Source organism: Musca autumnalis, unplaced genomic scaffold (assembly GCF_047663935.1).
Source record: "Musca autumnalis isolate F117 unplaced genomic scaffold, ASM4766393v1 scaffold_5, whole genome shotgun sequence".
Classification (NCBI taxonomy): Eukaryota; Metazoa; Arthropoda; class Insecta; order Diptera; family Muscidae; genus Musca; species Musca autumnalis.
Window position 1 is genome coordinate 46,089,041 of NW_027412088.1, and position 19,135 is coordinate 46,108,175.

At 33.8% G+C, this 19,135-nt stretch overlaps 1 protein-coding gene across 7 annotated transcripts in view; it reads left to right on the forward strand.

The window, feature by feature from the left end:
• Positions 1-19,135, forward strand: part of LOC141405144 (uncharacterized) — a 136,414-nt gene that overhangs the window by 98,483 nt on the left and 18,796 nt on the right. The window contains exons 1-2 of one of the 7 annotated variants that reach the window (XM_073989178.1): positions 15,763-16,018; positions 16,091-16,142. The exons of 5 other annotated variants lie outside the window; for them this stretch is intronic. In XM_073989178.1, coding sequence (XP_073845279.1) covers positions 15,884-16,018; positions 16,091-16,142 — 187 coding nt within the window. In that variant the 5' untranslated portion in view covers positions 15,763-15,883. Of the gene's footprint in view, positions 1-9,549; positions 9,888-15,762; positions 16,019-16,090; positions 16,143-19,135 lie in introns of those variants that run through there. One more of the 7 variants, XM_073989180.1, reaches the window with a different exon arrangement.

The following is a 19,135-nucleotide window of genomic DNA, read 5'->3' on the forward strand; positions in this document are numbered from 1 at the left end:
CCCATAGAAGATCAATAGGTCTTCACATAGAAGATCAATAGGTCTTCTCATAGAAGATCAATAGGTCTTCTTATAGAAGATCAATATGTCTTCTCATAGAGGATCAGTAAGTCTTCTCATAGAAGATCTGTATTTCTTCTCATCGACGATCAGTAAGTCTTCTCTTAGAAAATCTATAATTCTTCTCAAAGAAGGCCAATAGGCCTTCTCATAGAAGATCAATAGTTTTTCTATAGAGAATCAGGAAATCTTCTCACATAGGATCAATAGTTCTTCTCATAGCAGATCAATAGGTCTTCTCATAGAAGATCAATAGGTCTTCTCATAGAAGGTCAATAGGTCTTCTCATAAAAGATCAATAGGTCTTCTCATAGAAGATCAATAGGTCTTCACATAGAAGATCAATAGGTCTTCTCATAGAAGATCAATAGGTCTTCTCATAGATCAATAGGTCTTCACATAGAAGATCAATAGGTCTTCTCATAGAAGATCAATAGGTCTTCTCATAGAAGATCAATATGTCTTCTCATAGAAGATCAATAGGTCTTCTCATAGAAGATCAATAGGTCTTCACATAGAAGATCAATAGGTCTTCTCATAGATCAATAGGTCTTCACATAGAAGATCAATAGGTCTTCTCATAGAAGATCAATAGGTCTTCTCATAGAAGATCAATAGGTCTTCTCATAGAAGATTAATAAGCCTTCTCATAGAACATCAATTGTTCTTCTCATAGAAGATCAATAGTTCATCTCATAGATGATCAATAGGTCTTTTCATAGAAGATCAATGGGTCTTCTCATAGAAGATCAATAATTCTTCTCATAGAAGGTCAATTGATCTTCTCATGGTCTTCTCATAGAAGATCAATAGGTCTTCTCATAGAAGATCAGTATATCTTCTCATGGTCTTCTCATAGAAGATCAATAGGTCTTCTCATAGATCAATAGGTCTTCACATAGAAGATCAATAGGTCTTCTCATAGAAGATCAATAGGTCTTCTCATAGAAGATCAATATGTCTTCTCATAGAAGATCAATAGGTCTTCTCATAGAAGATCAATAGGTCTTCACATAGAAGATCAATAGGTCTTCTCATAGATCAATAGGTCTTCACATAGAAGATCAATAGGTCTTCTCATAGAAGATCAATAGGTCTTCTCATAGAAGATCAATAGGTCTTCTCATAGAAGATTAATAAGCCTTCTCATAGAACATCAATTGTTCTTCTCATAGAAGATCAATAGTTCATCTCATAGAGGATCAATAGGTCTTTTCATAGAAGATCAATGGGTCTTCTCATAGAAGATCAATAATTCTTCTCATAGAAGATCAATAATTCTTCTCATAGAAGATCAATAGATCTTCTCATGGTCTTCTCATAGAAGATCAATAGGTCTTCTCATAGAAGATCAATAGGTCTTCTCATAGAAGATCAATAAGCCTTCTCATAGAACATCAATAGTTCTTCTCATAGAAGATCAATAGTTCATCTCATAGAAGATCAATGGGTCTCCTCACAGAAGATCAATTGACCTTCTCATAGAAAATCAGTAGGTCTTCTCATAGAAGATCAATAGACCTTCTCATAGAAGATCAATAGACTCTCTCATAGAAAATCAATAGGTCATAGAAGATCAATAGGTCTTCTCATAGAAGATCAATATGTCTTCTTATAGAAGATCAATAGGTCTTCACATAGAAGATCAATAGGTCTTCTCATAGAAGATCAATAGGTCTTCTCATAGAAGATCAATAAGCCTTCTCATAGAACATCAATAGTTCTTCTCATAGAAGATCAATAGTTCATCTCATAGAAGATCAATGGGTCTCCTCACAGAAGATCAATTGACCTTCTCATAGAAAATCAGTAGGTCTTCTCATAGAAGATCAATAGACCTTCTCATAGAAGATCAATAGACTCTCTCATAGAAAATCAATAGGTGTTCTCAAAGAAGATCAATAGGTCTTCTCATAGAACATCAATAGTTCTTCTCATAGAAGGTCAATATTTCTTCTCACAGAAGATCAATAAGCCTTCTCATAGAAAATCAATAGGTCTTCTCATAGAATATCAATAGTTCTTCTCATAGAAGATCAATAGGTCTTCTTATAGAAGATCAATAGGTCTTCTCATAGATGATCAATAGGTCTTCTCATAGAAGATCAATAGGTCTTCTCATAGAAGATCAATAGGTCTTCTCATAGAAGATCAATAGGTCTTCACATAGAAGATCAATAGGTCTTCACATAGAAGATCAATAGGTCTTCTCATAGATCAATAGGTCTTCACATAGAAGATCAATAGGTCTTCTCATAGATCAATAGGTCTTCTCATAGAAGATCAATAGGTCTTCTCACAGAAGATCAAAAAGCCTTCTCATAGAAAATCAATAGTTCTTCTCATAGAATATCAATAGTTCTTCTCATAGAAGATCAATAGGTCTGCTCATAGATGATCAATAGGTCTTCTCATAGAAGATCAATGGGTCTTCTCACAGAAGATCAATAGACCTTCTTATAGAAGATCAATATACCTTCTCATAGAAGATCAATAGGTCTTCTTATAGAAGATCAATAGGTCTTCACATAGAAGATCAATAGGTCTTCTCGTAGATCAATAGGTCTTCACATAGAAGATCAATAGGTCTTCTCATAGAAGATCAATAGGTCTTCTCATAGAAGATCAATAGGTCTTCTCATAGAAGATCAATAAGCCTTCTCATAGAACATCAATTGTTCTTCTCATAGAAGATCAATAGTTCATCTCATAGATGATCAATAGGTCTTTTCATAGAAGATCAATGGGTCTTCTCATAGAAGATCAATAATTCTTCTCATAGAAGGTCAATAGATCTTCTCATGATCTTCTCATAGAAGATCAATAGGTCTTCTCATAGAAGATCAGTATATCTTCTCATGGTCTTCTCATAGAAGATCAATAGGTCTTCTCATAGAAGATCAATAGGTCTTCTCATAGAAGATCAATAGGTCTTCTCATAGAAGATCAATAGGTCTTCTCATAGATCAATAGGTCTTCACATAGAAGATCAATAGGTCTTCTCATAGAAGATCAATAGGTCTTCTCATAGAAGATCAATAGGTCTTCTCATAGAAGATCAATTAGCCTTCTCATAGAACATCAATTGTTCTTCTCATAGAAGATCAATAGTTCATCTCATAGATGATCAATAGGTCTTTTCATAGAAGATCAGTGGGTCTTCTCATAGAAGATCAATAATTCTTCTCATAGAAGATCAATAATTCTTCTCATAGAAGATCAATAGATCTTCTCATGGTCTTCTCATAGAAGATCAATAGGTCTTCTCATAGAAGATCAATAGGTCTTCACATAGAAGATCAATAGGTCTTCTCATAGAAGATCAATAGGTCTTCTCATAGAAGATCAATAAGCCTTCTCATAGAACATCAATAGTTCTTCTCATAGAAGATCAATAGTTCATCTCATAGAAGATCAATGGGTCTCCTCACAGAAGATCAATTGACCTTCTCATAGAAAATCAGTAGGTCTTCTCATAGAAGATCAATAGACCTTCTCATAGAAGATCAATAGACTCTCTCATAGAAAATCAATAGGTCTTCTCAAAGAAGATCAATAGGTCTTCTCATAGAAAATCAATAGGTCTTCTCACAGAAGATCAATAAGCCTTCTCATAGAAAATCAATAGGTCTTCTCACAGAAGATCAATAAGCCTTCTCATAGAAAATCAATAGGTCTTCTCTTAGAAGATCAATAGGTCTTCTTATAGAAGATCAATAGGTCTTCTCATAGATGATCAGTAGGTCTTCTCATAGAAGATCAATAGGTCTTCTCATAGAAAATCAATAGTTCTTCTCTTAGAAGATCAATAGGTCTTCTTATAGAAGATCAATAGGTCTTCTCATAGATGATCAGTAGGTCTTCTCATAGAAGATCAATAGGTCTTCTCATAGAAAATCAATAGGTCTTCTCATAGAAGATCAATAGGTCTTCACATAGAAGATCAATAGGTCTTCACATAGAAGATCAATAGGTCTTCTCATAGATCAATAGGTCTTCACATAGAAGATCAATAGGTCTTCACATAGAAGATCAATAGGTCTTCTCATAGAAGATCAATAGGTCTTCTCACAGAAGATAATAAGCCTTCTCATAGAAAATCAATAGTTCTTCTCATAGAATATCAATAGTTCTTCTCATAGAAGATCAATAGGTCTGCTCATAGATGATCAATAGGTCTTTTCATAGCAGATCAATAGGTCTTCTCATAGAAGATCAATAGGTCTTCTCAAAGAAGGTCAATAGGTCTTCTCATAGAAGATCAATGGGTCTTCTCACAGAAGATCAATAGACCTTCTTATAGAAGATCAATATACCTTCTCATAGAAGACCAATAGGTCTTCTTATAGAAGATCAATAGGTCTTCTCATAGATGATCAATAGGTCTTCTCATAGAAGAATTTCTTCTCATTGAAGATCAAAAGGTCTTCTCATAGAAGATCAATGGGTCTTCTCATAGAAAACCAATAGTAATTCTCATAGAAGATTAAAAGGTCTTCTCGTAGAAGATCAAGAGATCTTCTAATAGAAGATAAATAGGTATTGTCATAGAAGATCATTAGGCCTTCTCATAGAAGATCAATAGGTCTTCTCTTATAAGATCAATAGATCTTCTGATAGAAGATCAATAAATCTTCTGATAGAAGATCAATAGGTCTTCTCATAGAAGATCAATAGGTCTTCTCATAGAAGATCAATAGGTCTTCTCATAGATCAATAGGTCTTCACATAGAAGATCAATAGGTCTTCTCATAGAAGATCAATAGGTCTTCTCATAGAAGATCAATAGGTCTTCTCATAGAAGATCAATAAGCCTTCTCATAGAACATCAATTGTTCTTCTCATAGAAGATCAATAGTTCATCTCATAGATGATCAATAGGTCTTTTCATAGAAGATCAGTGGGTCTTCTCATAGAAGATCAATAATTCTTCTCATAGAAGATCAATAATTCTTCTCATAGAAGATCAATAGATCTTCTCATGGTCTTCTCATAGAAGATCAATAGGTCTTCTCATAGAAGATCAATAGGTCTTCACATAGAAGATCAATAGGTCTTCTCATAGAAGATCAATAGGTCTTCTCATAGAAGATCAATAAGCCTTCTCATAGAACATCAATAGTTCTTCTCATAGAAGATCAATAGTTCATCTCATAGAAGATCAATGGGTCTCCTCACAGAAGATCAATTGACCTTCTCATAGAAAATCAGTAGGTCTTCTCATAGAAGATCAATAGACCTTCTCATAGAAGATCAATAGACTCTCTCATAGAAAATCAATAGGTCTTCTCAAAGAAGATCAATAGGTCTTCTCATAGAAAATCAATAGGTCTTCTCACAGAAGATCAATAAGCCTTCTCATAGAAAATCAATAGGTCTTCTCACAGAAGATCAATAAGCCTTCTCATAGAAAATCAATAGGTCTTCTCTTAGAAGATCAATAGGTCTTCTTATAGAAGATCAATAGGTCTTCTCATAGATGATCAGTAGGTCTTCTCATAGAAGATCAATAGGTCTTCTCATAGAAAATCAATAGTTCTTCTCTTAGAAGATCAATAGGTCTTCTTATAGAAGATCAATAGGTCTTCTCATAGATGATCAGTAGGTCTTCTCATAGAAGATCAATAGGTCTTCTCATAGAAAATCAATAGGTCTTCTCATAGAAGATCAATAGGTCTTCACATAGAAGATCAATAGGTCTTCACATAGAAGATCAATAGGTCTTCTCATAGATCAATAGGTCTTCACATAGAAGATCAATAGGTCTTCACATAGAAGATCAATAGGTCTTCTCATAGAAGATCAATAGGTCTTCTCACAGAAGATAATAAGCCTTCTCATAGAAAATCAATAGTTCTTCTCATAGAATATCAATAGTTCTTCTCATAGAAGATCAATAGGTCTGCTCATAGATGATCAATAGGTCTTTTCATAGCAGATCAATAGGTCTTCTCATAGAAGATCAATAGGTCTTCTCAAAGAAGGTCAATAGGTCTTCTCATAGAAGATCAATGGGTCTTCTCACAGAAGATCAATAGACCTTCTTATAGAAGATCAATATACCTTCTCATAGAAGACCAATAGGTCTTCTTATAGAAGATCAATAGGTCTTCTCATAGATGATCAATAGGTCTTCTCATAGAAGAATTTCTTCTCATTGAAGATCAAAAGGTCTTCTCATAGAAGATCAATGGGTCTTCTCATAGAAAACCAATAGTAATTCTCATAGAAGATTAAAAGGTCTTCTCGTAGAAGATCAAGAGATCTTCTAATAGAAGATAAATAGGTATTGTCATAGAAGATCATTAGGCCTTCTCATAGAAGATCAATAGGTCTTCTCTTATAAGATCAATAGATCTTCTGATAGAAGATCAATAAATCTTCTGATAGAAGATCAATAGGTCTTCTCACAGAAGAACAATAGGTCTTCTCATGGAAGATCTTCTTCTCATAGAACACCAATGGTCTTCTCACAGAAGACCAATAGGTCTTCTCATAGAAGATCAATAGGTCTTCTCATAAAAGATCAATAATTATTCTCATAGAAAACCATTCTCTCACAGAAGTCCGTATGTAGTTTGTTTGTATATTTATAGAGAATCAATAGGCGTATGAGCAATTTATTTTTGCGCAATCAAATAACTGATACGACACATTGACTTTCCCAAACGTATGTATTACCTTATTTCTATATGTATTTCAATTATTTTAGTTGCACGACAATAGGTCTGTACAATAACCCAAAAAATTTGAACAAATGCGAACAAATTTTTACTGTATGCTGTTGAATTTTTGACAGTTCTGTGACTGCGAAATTGCAAATTTTTGCTGTGAAAATTTGTCCCGTAAAAATTTGTAAGTTTGTTTAGCTGACTTTTAATCAGCTGTTCAATGTAAACAATTGGGAATGTTAACATTTTTGATCAAGTAAATTTCACATATTTAAATTCTAAAGCGTTGTGGATAGAATTATTGCTTTTAAAATTTATAGCTTTTTAATAGTGAAACTGTAAAGAGAAAAAGAGAGAAAATTTGTTTTTACACAAAAGTTTTTTCAAAAAGTTCAGGAACGCACAAATGGAGAAAACGTCAAAAAGCTGGAACAAATGTGAAAGTCGACGTACCAGCTAATCAGACGTCGGCAACCATGTTACTATTTTTTACACGCTCAAATTTGTTGAGTAAGAAGTTTTTAAAGGGAGCGTCATTCAGCGCCATTTTTGTTTAAAGAGAAGTGAACATTTTACAACTTTTTTGTGTACAGGAACGGTTTTTCGGGTAAAATGTGTAAAAGTCGTAAAAATTGTAAAAACTTTTTAGTTCTGGAACAAAGCTTATGTTTTTGTTCCGTTAAGGCTTTACCCAATTAAGTGCGTGTTGCGTGTGCGTTCAAAAAAACAAAAACAAACTACATGTATTTGTTTTTGTTTTCAATTTGAAATACATGTATTTTGTTTTTGTTTTTTCGAACGCACACGCAATTAATTAGGTAAAGCCATAAAATATCAAAAGAAACAAAAACAATTTTTATACATTTTCGAAAACAGCTGACTTTCTTGTAAGTTCTTACGAAATGCTGTTCGATAACTATAGGAGAGTAAAATTCACTGAGAGAAGTTGCTGGAACTTGTTGAGTAATTATTGCTGGAAAAGTTATGGTACAGACCTAATATTTGAAACTTCGCATTAGACTGTTGTATTCAGTAAACAGATGTTAAACAATTTACTGGTAATATACTACTAAGTGGCCTATACAACACAGAACGACAGAGTGAGATCAATGTTGATGTTTGTACAATAGACGGGTGTATTGCGACAATCTTATCGCACTTATCTGAAGAAGAAAAAAAACAAAAACTTGAAGAAATGTTCAAGTTGAAATACAATAACAAATATCAACAACAATAAAAACATGAGTAAATAATAAGAAAACTGTGTACAGGGACAAGGAATAATGTAGTACCCTACATAGATACTCTTTTTTAATTTTATTAGTTGGGGCAGGGTAACATGGTACAGAGGTGCAATTGTGAGCATCCACGATTTGCATACAGAATCTCTTGAATTCTATTTTCCGATCAAACTAACAAACCTTTGGAACATTATATTTTGTATAGATCAGTGAAATATTAGTTCTCTTCTAGAATCTAAAAGATTTTACTATGTACATATTTTTAAAATTTTTGGTACTATTTATAAAATTTTCCCGAACTCCAAAAACTTGCGAAACTTTTTTCTCATTTCTGCCATTTTTCCTTACAGTACTTTTTATGTGCGATATTTGGGAATGCAATTTTAGACAGTTTAGCTTTACTATTAAAAAAGTAGGGGAAACACAATAATTGTCTAAATTTCTTAAATTTTTACTTTAAAATTTTGACCAAGTCAACCTTCCTCATGAGGATCTATTTTCTTAATCGAGTCAAATTTGACCATTATACTATGTTTACATTTACGAAATCCACTCGATTTCAAGTGTCAATTCCATTGCTCAAACGTCAAATGAAATCCAATCGATTTCAGATGAGTTTTCATTTGACGTATACACAAAGGAATTGACAGATGAAATCAAGTGGATTTCGTAAATGTAAACATAGTCTTAGATTTATTTTAAATCCGGAACAAAATATAGCTTTGTTCCCGTACTTTTTAATAGTAAAAGTCGTAAAAGAGGGAAAGAGAGAAAAATTGTTGTCATACAAAAGTTTTTTCAAAAAGTTCGAGAACGCAAAAATGGAAAAAAAAACGTCAAAAAAGCTGGAATAAATGTGAAAGTCGGCGTACCAGCCAATCAGACACCGGCAACCATGTTACTATTTTTTACACGCTCAAATTTGTCGAGTGAAAAGTTTTTAAAGAGAGCGTCATTCAGCGCCATTTTTGTTCAAAGAGAAGAGAACATTTTACAACTTTTTTGTGTACGGGAACGGGTTTTCGGGTAAAATGTGTAAAAGTCGTAAAAATTTTAAAAACTTTTTAGTTCTGGAACAAAGGTCATATAAATTTTCTTGTTTCTTCGTGGAAATTAGTTTTTTTTTTTCATACAATTGTAGCATGTTTACATGCAAACTTTTTGCTGGGATTTATTTAACGAATATGCAATACAACATCAAGTTAAGCGTCACGTTACAACAACCACATGAAAACTTCAAGAACAAACTTGACATCACTTACACATTTTTCATGTGGTTGTTTTCAACGCGTGACGCGACTCGCAACGGACCGTATATGCCGAGGGATTTAGTCTCTATCTCTTTCTCCCCTTGGTTATTAAAGCCTCATTTACTCACATCATTATCACCAGTATTACTTGATGTAGGGTAATTGGCAAGTTTTGCGCACTGCCTTGTGTAAACACTACCTGTCATTCACCTCCTTGTCCCCTATAAATGTCAAGTTAACTTGCAACAATTATACTTTCTGTAGAGAGCAATTCATTAAAACAAAACAAAAAAATAAGATAACACAGCAAAGCAAAACATTCGAGTAACATCTAAAACATTTCAAACGTTCGAAAAAATTAGACGTGTGATAATGAAACCAAATATAATTTCGTATTTTCTCACAACGCATCAAAGCCAAAGAAGTTCATTTAACGACGAAAAATAATTTTTTAGATTATTTAAAAAATTCTTAAACGATTATTTAAAGTGTTATTGCCACCATGCAGGACGTTCTACTGTATATTTCGGCATTTTTCATGATATTTTTGTCATGTGCGATTGTTTGTTTTTGTTTACGTTTTTCCATGTGGATTTACATGGAATACTGGAGTCCCCAACAAATGCAACAACATCATCCGTATGCACGTCGCTGTCAAATGAGAGGTAAAGTGTGCGTGAAAAGTGTGGATAAATGTTTATTTACATAAAGTGCAAAAAAAGAAACAAATTGTCAATCAAAAAACCATATTAAGACAGAGTGGATGTTTTGATGTTTACAAATATTTATTTTTTAATTTATCAAATAACATGAAATTTGTCAAATAACAAAAATCAGAAAGAAAATGGGGAAAAAACTTTTATTTTGAAACTGAATACAAATCAAATGTAATAGAACAAAAATATTTTAAGGGCATGTTTTAAATCTACTAAAAATACATACCTTATGCTAAGTTTACATTTAAGAAATCCACTCTATTTCAACTGTCTGAGTTTCAAGTGTCAATTCCATTGCGTATACGTCAAAAAATCATCATAAATAAGTTTAACCCGTCAAGGAGCTCTAAAGTTACTAATGTTACTAATGTTCCCATAATAGATTTAAAGGGCCAAATACATACGGTCCGTTGTGTGACGCGTTGCCCGTTGAAGACAGCAACCACATGGAAAATGTGTTAGTGATGTCAAGTTTGTTCTTGAAGTTTCCATGTGTTTGTTGTAACGCGACGTTCAACGGACCGTATGTGCCGCGGCCTTAAGCGTACCTTTGACAAATGGTTCTAACTAGTTTATGCAAATACCTTATAGTACGTTTAGATTTATCAAATCCTCTGGATTTCAAATGTCAACTCCATTGCGAATACATCAATGATGATATTATAATAAGGTGCCGTAAAACGCCAGCGTCGTGGTTTCAATCTGTCAAATTTGTTTGTTATTGTGAATAAATTTTATGAAAACGTAAATAAATATTTTGACATCTTGAAGAATTTTCGGCCAAAATTGAGTTGTTATGCTACTTACCTGAACTGGTAAATAGATCTTGAGCTGTAGTGGAATACTGTAAAGCTGAAAACACATCCAACGTTTGAGTAAAGATTTGTGTCATTTTTGGTAGATAAATAAAAAAGTTTGATGTGTTTTCAGCGTAACACATTTTTTGAGTTACCGAGAAAAAGCGGTAAAATGAAAACGCAAAATTATGAATGAAAAATATAAATAAACGTTGATAACACTGTTGCTATCGGTAGCACCATAGTGGAATTAGAAGGTGTTACATCAAATCATACCAAACTTCAAATTTGTATTATTGTGAATTGCTTGTTTACATTTTGTATGTGTTGACAACTAGTGTGATAACCAGCTGTTTTTGCCGCTGTACCTGTATTATTGTGCCATGGGTAGGACCATGGCGGAATAAGAAGGTGTTACATCGATTACAATAATCGGCTCATTGACCACACCAAACGTCAAAATATCGCATTACTGTGAATTGCATTTTTACCTTTTGTATGTAATTTTATTCAGAATAATGCATTTTGACAACTAATGTGATAATCAGCTGTTTTTGCCGTTGTACCTGTAATACTGTGCCATGGGTAGGACTAAAGCGCTCGGCACATACGATGCGTTGAGCGTTGCGGTACAACAACCACATGAAAACTTCAAGAACAAACTTGGCATCACTTACACATTTTTCATGTGGTTGTTGCTTTCAACGCGTGACGCGACTCGCAACGGACCGTATGTGCCGGGGCCATAAAGCGCTCGCTGAAAAAAGTGTAAGTGATGCCAAGTTTTTTGAAAAACAACAATGTGGCTGACGCATTAAAATTAAACATAATTTAACTGTTTTGGGACAACGCGTGTCTCAACGTGTCTCAACGTGTCTCAACGTGTCACTTATGGCCCCGGCACATACGGTCCGATGTGCGTCGCGTCACGCGTTAAAAACAACAACCACATGAAAAAAGTGTAAGTGATGCCAAGTTTGTTGTTGAAGTTTTCATGTGGTTGTTGTAACGCGACGCTCAACGCGCCGTATGTGCAAAGGCCTTTAAAGTGACACGTTGGGACACGCGTTGTCCCAAAACAGTTAAATTATGTTTAATTTTAATACGTCAGCCATATTGTTGTTTTTCAAAAAACTTGGCTTCACCTGCACTTTTTTCATGTGGTTGTTGTAACGCAACGCTCAACGCACCGTATGTTCCGAGCGCTATTTTAAAACCATTGAATTCGATTGCTTTTAAAATTGTTTGGCATATTATTCAAACAGCACACACACATACAAAGATTGTGTATATTGTTTTGATGTTTTAGGAACAGTCGAAAGAAAAAATTTAAATTGACAGGAAACTTTATATATATATATGTTATTATAAGGTGGCGTAAAACGCCAGCGTCGTGGTTTCAATCTGTCAAATTTGTTTGTTATTGTGTATAAATTGTATGAAAACGTAAACAAATATTTTGACATCTTGAAGAATTTTCGGCCAAAATTGAGTTGCAACGCGTGTCCCAACGTGTCACTTAAGCCCTCGGCACATACTGTCCGTTTAGTGACACGTTGGGACACGCGTCAGCCACATTGTTGTTTTTCAAAAAACTTGGAATCACTTACACTTTTTTCATGTGTTTGTTGTACCGCGACGCTCAACGCATCGTATGTGCCGAGCGCTTAACGGCCCCGGCACATACGGTACGTTGTGCGTCGCGTCATGCGTTAAAAACAACAACCACATGAAAAAAGTGTGAGTGATGCCAAGTTTGTTCTTGAAGTTTTCGTGTGGTTGTTGTAACGCAACGCTTAACGGACTGTATGTGCCGCGGCCTTAACTTTAAAGCCATCGTCACATACGGTCCGTTTAGTGAGGACACGCGTTGTCCCAAAGCAGTGAAATTATAGCTCTGTTCTCTTACGTGCAAGAATCTTCAAGTTTTACCACTTTTTACTCGAAAAGCGTTCCTTTACTTTAGACACCATACAATTCATATGAGAGTAGTTTAAAATTTGTACTACTTTTGCCGGTTTTACCATTTTCAAAAGTAAAGGAACAGACCATATGTTAACTTTAATGCGTCAGCCATATTGTTGTTTTTCAAAAAACTTGGCTTCACTTACACTTTTTTCATGTGGTTGTTGAAAAGCAACGCAACGTATGTGCCGAGCGCTTTAGGTGCCAAATACACACGGACCGTTGTGACGCGTTGCGCAACACCAACCACATGAAAAATGTGCAAGTGATGCCAAGTTTGTTATTGAAGTTTACATTTCTATTCCTTTGAAGTTTTCATGTAGTTGTTGTAACACGACACTCAACGGACTGTATGTGCAAAGCCCTTCCGTTGAGTACAACGTTATGACACCGGTACATACGGTCCGTTGTGCGTCTTGTCACGCGTTAATAACATCAACTACATGAAAAAGGTGTAAGTGATGCCAAGTGTGTTCTTGAAGTTTTAATGTGGTTGTTGTAACGCGGCGCTTAACGGACCACACAATAAAGCCCCCGGCACATACGGTCCGTTGTGCGACGCATTGCGCGTTGAAAACAACAACCACATAAAAAATGATGCCAAGTTTGTTCTTGAAGTTTTAATGTGGTTGTTGTAACGCGACACTCAACGGACCGTATGTATTTGGCCCCTAAAACTTCAATAACAAACTTGGCATCACTTACATATTTTTCATGTTGTTCTTGTTTTATAACGTGTGACGCGACTCACAACGGACCGTATGTTCCGAGACCTTTACCGGACTTGTACAAAAAATGTGAGTAATGCCAAGTTTGTACTTGAAGTTTTCATGTGGTTGCTGTTTTTGAAGCGTGATGTGACTCGCAACTCAAGCAAAAGACGTGCCGGTCCTCCCTACAGTAATTTCAATAAAATAATTTCACTATTTTATAAAATTACTTTAGTATGGAATTTGATATAATTTCCGGTCCACACTAAAGCGATTGAAATGAAATTATGCGTTCTTAGATCGAGTTCCACACAACAGTAATTTGATGAAATTGCTGAAGTGGGGAACTCGATCTAAGAACGACTAATTACATGAAATTATTTCATTGAAATCACTCTAGTGTCGACCGGGACTAAGAACGCTTAATTTCATGAAATGTTTTCAATGAAATCACTAGTGTGGACTGGTGGTAAGTCGGTGTTTACATTAAGCAATTTTCCTTGCAGCAATTGTGAGTTTGTCGATGAGAGAGGGTTCAGAGAGGCAAAGGGTTCCCATATGCCTCACCTCTTTCTCCATCAAATTGACAATTGCCGCAAGAAAAATTACTTAATGTAAATACAGACTAAGAAAGCAAAACGGATTTCATTAGTCTGTGTTTATACGTTCAAACTGGAATGGCAAATTTTGTCTCAATTTCTTTTAAAATTTCCTTGCAGTTTAGACACGCAAATAATGTTTTTGTCAGTTTTCTGATTCTTCTTCACACTCATTTCCTCATTTGATCATTCAAAGACAATACCAGGCGATATTGCATATAGAAATTAAATTAAAGTTCATTAAAAATTAAATAAATACTTATGTATATGTTTACTATTAATTTTTACAGATAATTTTTTGTTCAATTTATTTTTCATCACAAATGTTTTTATTCAAATGTATGCGTTGTTGTTTATATGCCGGCTGAGAAAATAAAATGAAACAAATTGCAAAAAAAATCTGCAAAGAATAAAGAAACAAAACAGAATTTGCGAGTACAGGGGTGTGTGTAGCCCTCTTATTCCTCTCTACACCCTCGCCCATAAACTCATTTTTCTTTCCCATTAACTTTGAACGTCTAAGCATCGACTAATAGTACGTTTTCCTTTCAGCAATTGTGAGTTTGTCGATGAGAGAGGGTTCAGAGAGGCAACGCGTTCCCATAGGCCTCACCTCATTTTCCATCAAACTGACATTTGCCGCACGAAAATTTTCTTAATGTAAATACCGACTAAGAAAGCAAAACGGATTTCATTAGTCCGTGTTTATACGTTCAAACTGGAACGGCAAATTTTCTTCTCAATTTCTTTTAAAATTTCCTTGCAGTTTAGACACGCAAATAATTGGTCTGTTCCTTTACTTTTAAAAATGGTAACAGTGGCAGAAAATGGTAAAAGTGGTAAACTGCTATCATATAAATTGTATGCTATTAAAAGTAAGGGAACACTTTACAGGTTAAAAATGGTAAGAAATGGTAACCTCAGGCACGTAAAGGAACAGAGCAAATGTTTTTGTCAGTTTTCTGATTCTTCTTCACACTCATTTAATCATTCAAAGACAATACCAGGCGATATTGCATATAGAAATTAAATTAAAGTTCATTAAAAATTAAATAAATACTTATGTTTATGTTTTACTATTAATTTTTACAGATAATTTTTTGTTCAATTTATTTTTCATCACAATAGTTTTTAATTCAAATGTATGCGTTGTTGTTTATTTGCCGGCTGAGAAAATAAAATGAAACAAATTGCAAAAAAATCTGCAAATAATAAAGAAACAAAACAGAATTTGCGAGTACAGGGGTGTGTGTACCCCCTCTTATTCCTCTCTACTCCCTCGCCCATAAACTCATTGTTCTTTCCCATTAACTTTGAACGTCTAAGCATCGACTAATAGTACGCTTAGACTATGGTGGATTTAGTAAATCCGGTCGATTTAACTTGTCATTTTCATACAATTTCTGGCAAATAAATGGAGATAATGCACTTAAGCATGTTATAAGTGTATAGTCTAACAGACGTTTAAGATTCATGACTAGATGCTGAGGTACTTGCTTGATCTGCATTTTTTAAATGCAAACTTTTTGCTGGGCAGAGCATGTATTTTTACAAACACATATTTTAAAATTCACATGTGTTCATTTACACCATTTTATGGGATATTGTCGTGAGAGTATTAAGAATATTTTACTCCCTGACAAAGGTTACTGAGTAAATCTAAACATGTATATTATTCATTATTTAGTTATCTTATCAAGGTATACAATTTTTTGCCATGCTGTTTTAACCGACATAAACAGAAAAGTATATAACAGTTGGCGTTCTTTGTCAGTCAAACAAAGAACTTCTAATCCGCGTTATTAGCTTTTCCATAATTATTTTGTTATAATAGAAAACAATTTGTTTGTTTTCATCTGATTTGTAAATAAATTATGACAGACAAAAGTGAACGTTATATTTCAGCATTAAACAAAAACCATTACGAAGGTGAATTGGATGTGTTTCAAGATCCTAGAGCATATATAATTGCATCTATAATTATGTTGTCAATATATATAATCATTATTGTATGTTAATGTGAATTTTGTATGGGTATTTTAATATTCAATTTAATATTCAAAACCTTATTTCTAATTTAGCTGCTTATACTGGCCTGGAGAAAATGTTATAAGCCCAGAAACAATACAAGAGGTACGAATAGCAATGTAATTTTTGTTGAACATAAACTTAGTTTCAGTTTTAGATAAGCAAAACTAACTTCGACGTAATAGTACTTTTATATATAACAGGATTTAACAAACCGACTGGGTTTTAAATGTAATTTTCATTGGGTATACGTCAAATAAATCATCATCAAGAAGGTTAACCCTGCAAAGAGCTATAATATAAACAGGTTATAAGTTTCAATTCGGCGATTTTTATAGTCGAAGGTCACACTAGAGTAGTTTCATTGAAACTTTTAGGGATTCTTAAATCGAGTTCCCCACTACAGTAACTTCGTGATTTTACTCTAGTATGCAAATCGACCTAGGAACCCTGGTTTTCATGAAATTGTTTCAATGAAACCATATAGTGTGACCTTCGACATATTGAGTGTGTATTTCAGTTACTCAATTTTTGTTTTGAACTTTGGTTATGGATACTTTACAAGATATCTTATTTTACATATGTGCTGTCACTTTGCATATACATTCTTTATATAAAAAGTGGCAACCCATATGTAAAAAAACATATCGTGTAAAGTACCCATTAGACTATACACATATAGTACGTTTAGATTCATAAATCCACTCGATCTTAAATGTCAATTCCATACCATATACGTCGATAAAATTTTAAATCCCCTCTATTATATAGTACGTTTAGACTTATAAATCCGCTCGATTTCGAATGCCATAGTATATACGTCAAATAAATCATAGTTCTAAATCCACTGGATTTATTTGACGTATATTGTATGGGAATGGAAGTTTAAATCATAGTATAAGTTCATAGTCTAACAGGTGTTTTATTTGACATATACGCTATGCAATTGAAATCGAATGGATTTCGTAAATCTAAACGTACTTTTATACGAAGATTAAGTGCATTATCTCGATTTATTTGACATATATTGTATGAGAATGACAACTTAAATCCACTGGATTTGCTAGACCAAACACAGTCTAAATGGGGTAGTGGTTGTCATTTTAAGTCAAACCGGACTATACAATATCTTGAACTTAATTTCGATTTCCACCGAAAAGCGGCGTTTGCACCAGAGCTTTTTGCCGAGTTAACCTTCTTTATTATGATTTATTTGACGTTAACGCTATGGAATTGATGGAGTGCAAACGGGGCATAAAATAAGTATTTGGAACAAATGTGCGGTTAAGGCCGCCATCAGACCATCTGCTTTTTCACATGTATGACATCAGCTGTTCTGTATATTAGTATACCCAAAGTGACGTCATACATGTGAAAAAGCAGATCGTCTGATGGCGGCCTAATACCCCGGTTACACTATTGAAGGTTAACCCACTGGGTTTAATAGATCCAGTGGGTTAATCTTTGCTGGTTACACTTAGCTTTTCGAGGATATAAACTGTCAGCTGATGTTTGTTTACGTATACATACAAAATAACTAATAAAGTCGTGTTTAACACTTTTACAATTTCTCGCATGAGATATCGTCCCCTCTTTGCTCATATTGGTATATTTTACACACAGGGATACATTTTTGTATCAAGGTATCAAGCGTACTTTTTGTTAAAAAAGTTTCTAATGTAAAAAAATAAATAATTTTATGATTTCCAAATAACTTTAGATTTGTTAACTCCATAAAATCTCATGCGACCAATCGTAAACGTGTAAAACACGACAAACTCTGTTGCAAAAACAGTTGCAACTTTTGGTACTTTTTGAGTAGAGTTGGATTTTTTTGCACAAATACCGAATGCAACACTGTATAATTGGTGGATTTATGCCGGATTTAAAATAAACCCAGTCGTGAGAGGATTTAATTTTTGTATGGCAAATCTGGTCAGATTTGACCAGATTAAGCAATAAATCCTCATAAAGTGGGTTAACCCGGCAAAAAACTGTAGTGTAACCGCACTATAAGCTGACAAATATTCAAAGGAATTGATACTTTACAGTACGTTTAAACCATGCTTTATTTAGCAAATCCAGTAGATCATAGTTGTAATTTTCATACAATATATGTCAAATAAATCGAGATAATGCACTTAATCATTGTATAAGAGTATAGTCTAAACCAAACTTTAAACGGCTAATTTTATTAGAATATGTCTGCCGTAAATTCGTTTAGATTATACAAAAATTAAACGATGATTATACAATTATTGTATGACAATTACCACTTTAATCCACTGGATTTGCTAAATCAAACATATAGTACGTTTATATTTAACTGGATTTAATAAACCCACTGGGTTTTAAATGTCAATTCTATTGTCTATATGTCAAATGAATTCTCATAAAGAAGGTTAACCTGGCAAAAAGCTATAATATAAACACGCTAATAGTCTAAACAAGGTTTTATAAAAAGTCCGGATAACGACTATTTAGTCGATGGTCACAGACTTGAGTTTAATTAGGCGTTCTACAATCGACTTCCATACTAAAGTAAAATCATGAAATTGCAGTATTGGAGAACTCGATCTAAGTACACCCAATTGCATTGTCTATATGTCAAATAAATTCTCATAAAGAAGGTTAACCTGCAAAAATCTATAATATAAACCAGCTAATAGTCTAAACAAGGTTTTATAAAAAGTCCGGATAACGACTATTTAGTCGATGGTCACAGACTTGAGTTTAATTAGGCGTTCTACAATCGACTTCCATACTAAAGTAAAATCATGAAATTGCAGTATTGGAGAACTCGATCTAAGTATACCTAATTGAACGCAATTTTTTTCACCAAACCAGGAATGGAATAGAACAACAAGACTATTTTGATTGAAATTTCTTCAAACTGTCAACATGTTTACGGGCAATTTTCGTTATTTCCGAAGTTATATTTGCTTATATTGTCGCTAATTCTGCAATTAACTTGTTAAAGAAACAAATTTCCGATGGTTCTTCAAATTCAAATAATTAATGATTCATACCCCAAATATATATAAGAATATATAAATGGCATTAAGTAGGAGTTAGAAGCTTGACACTATCAAAATTAT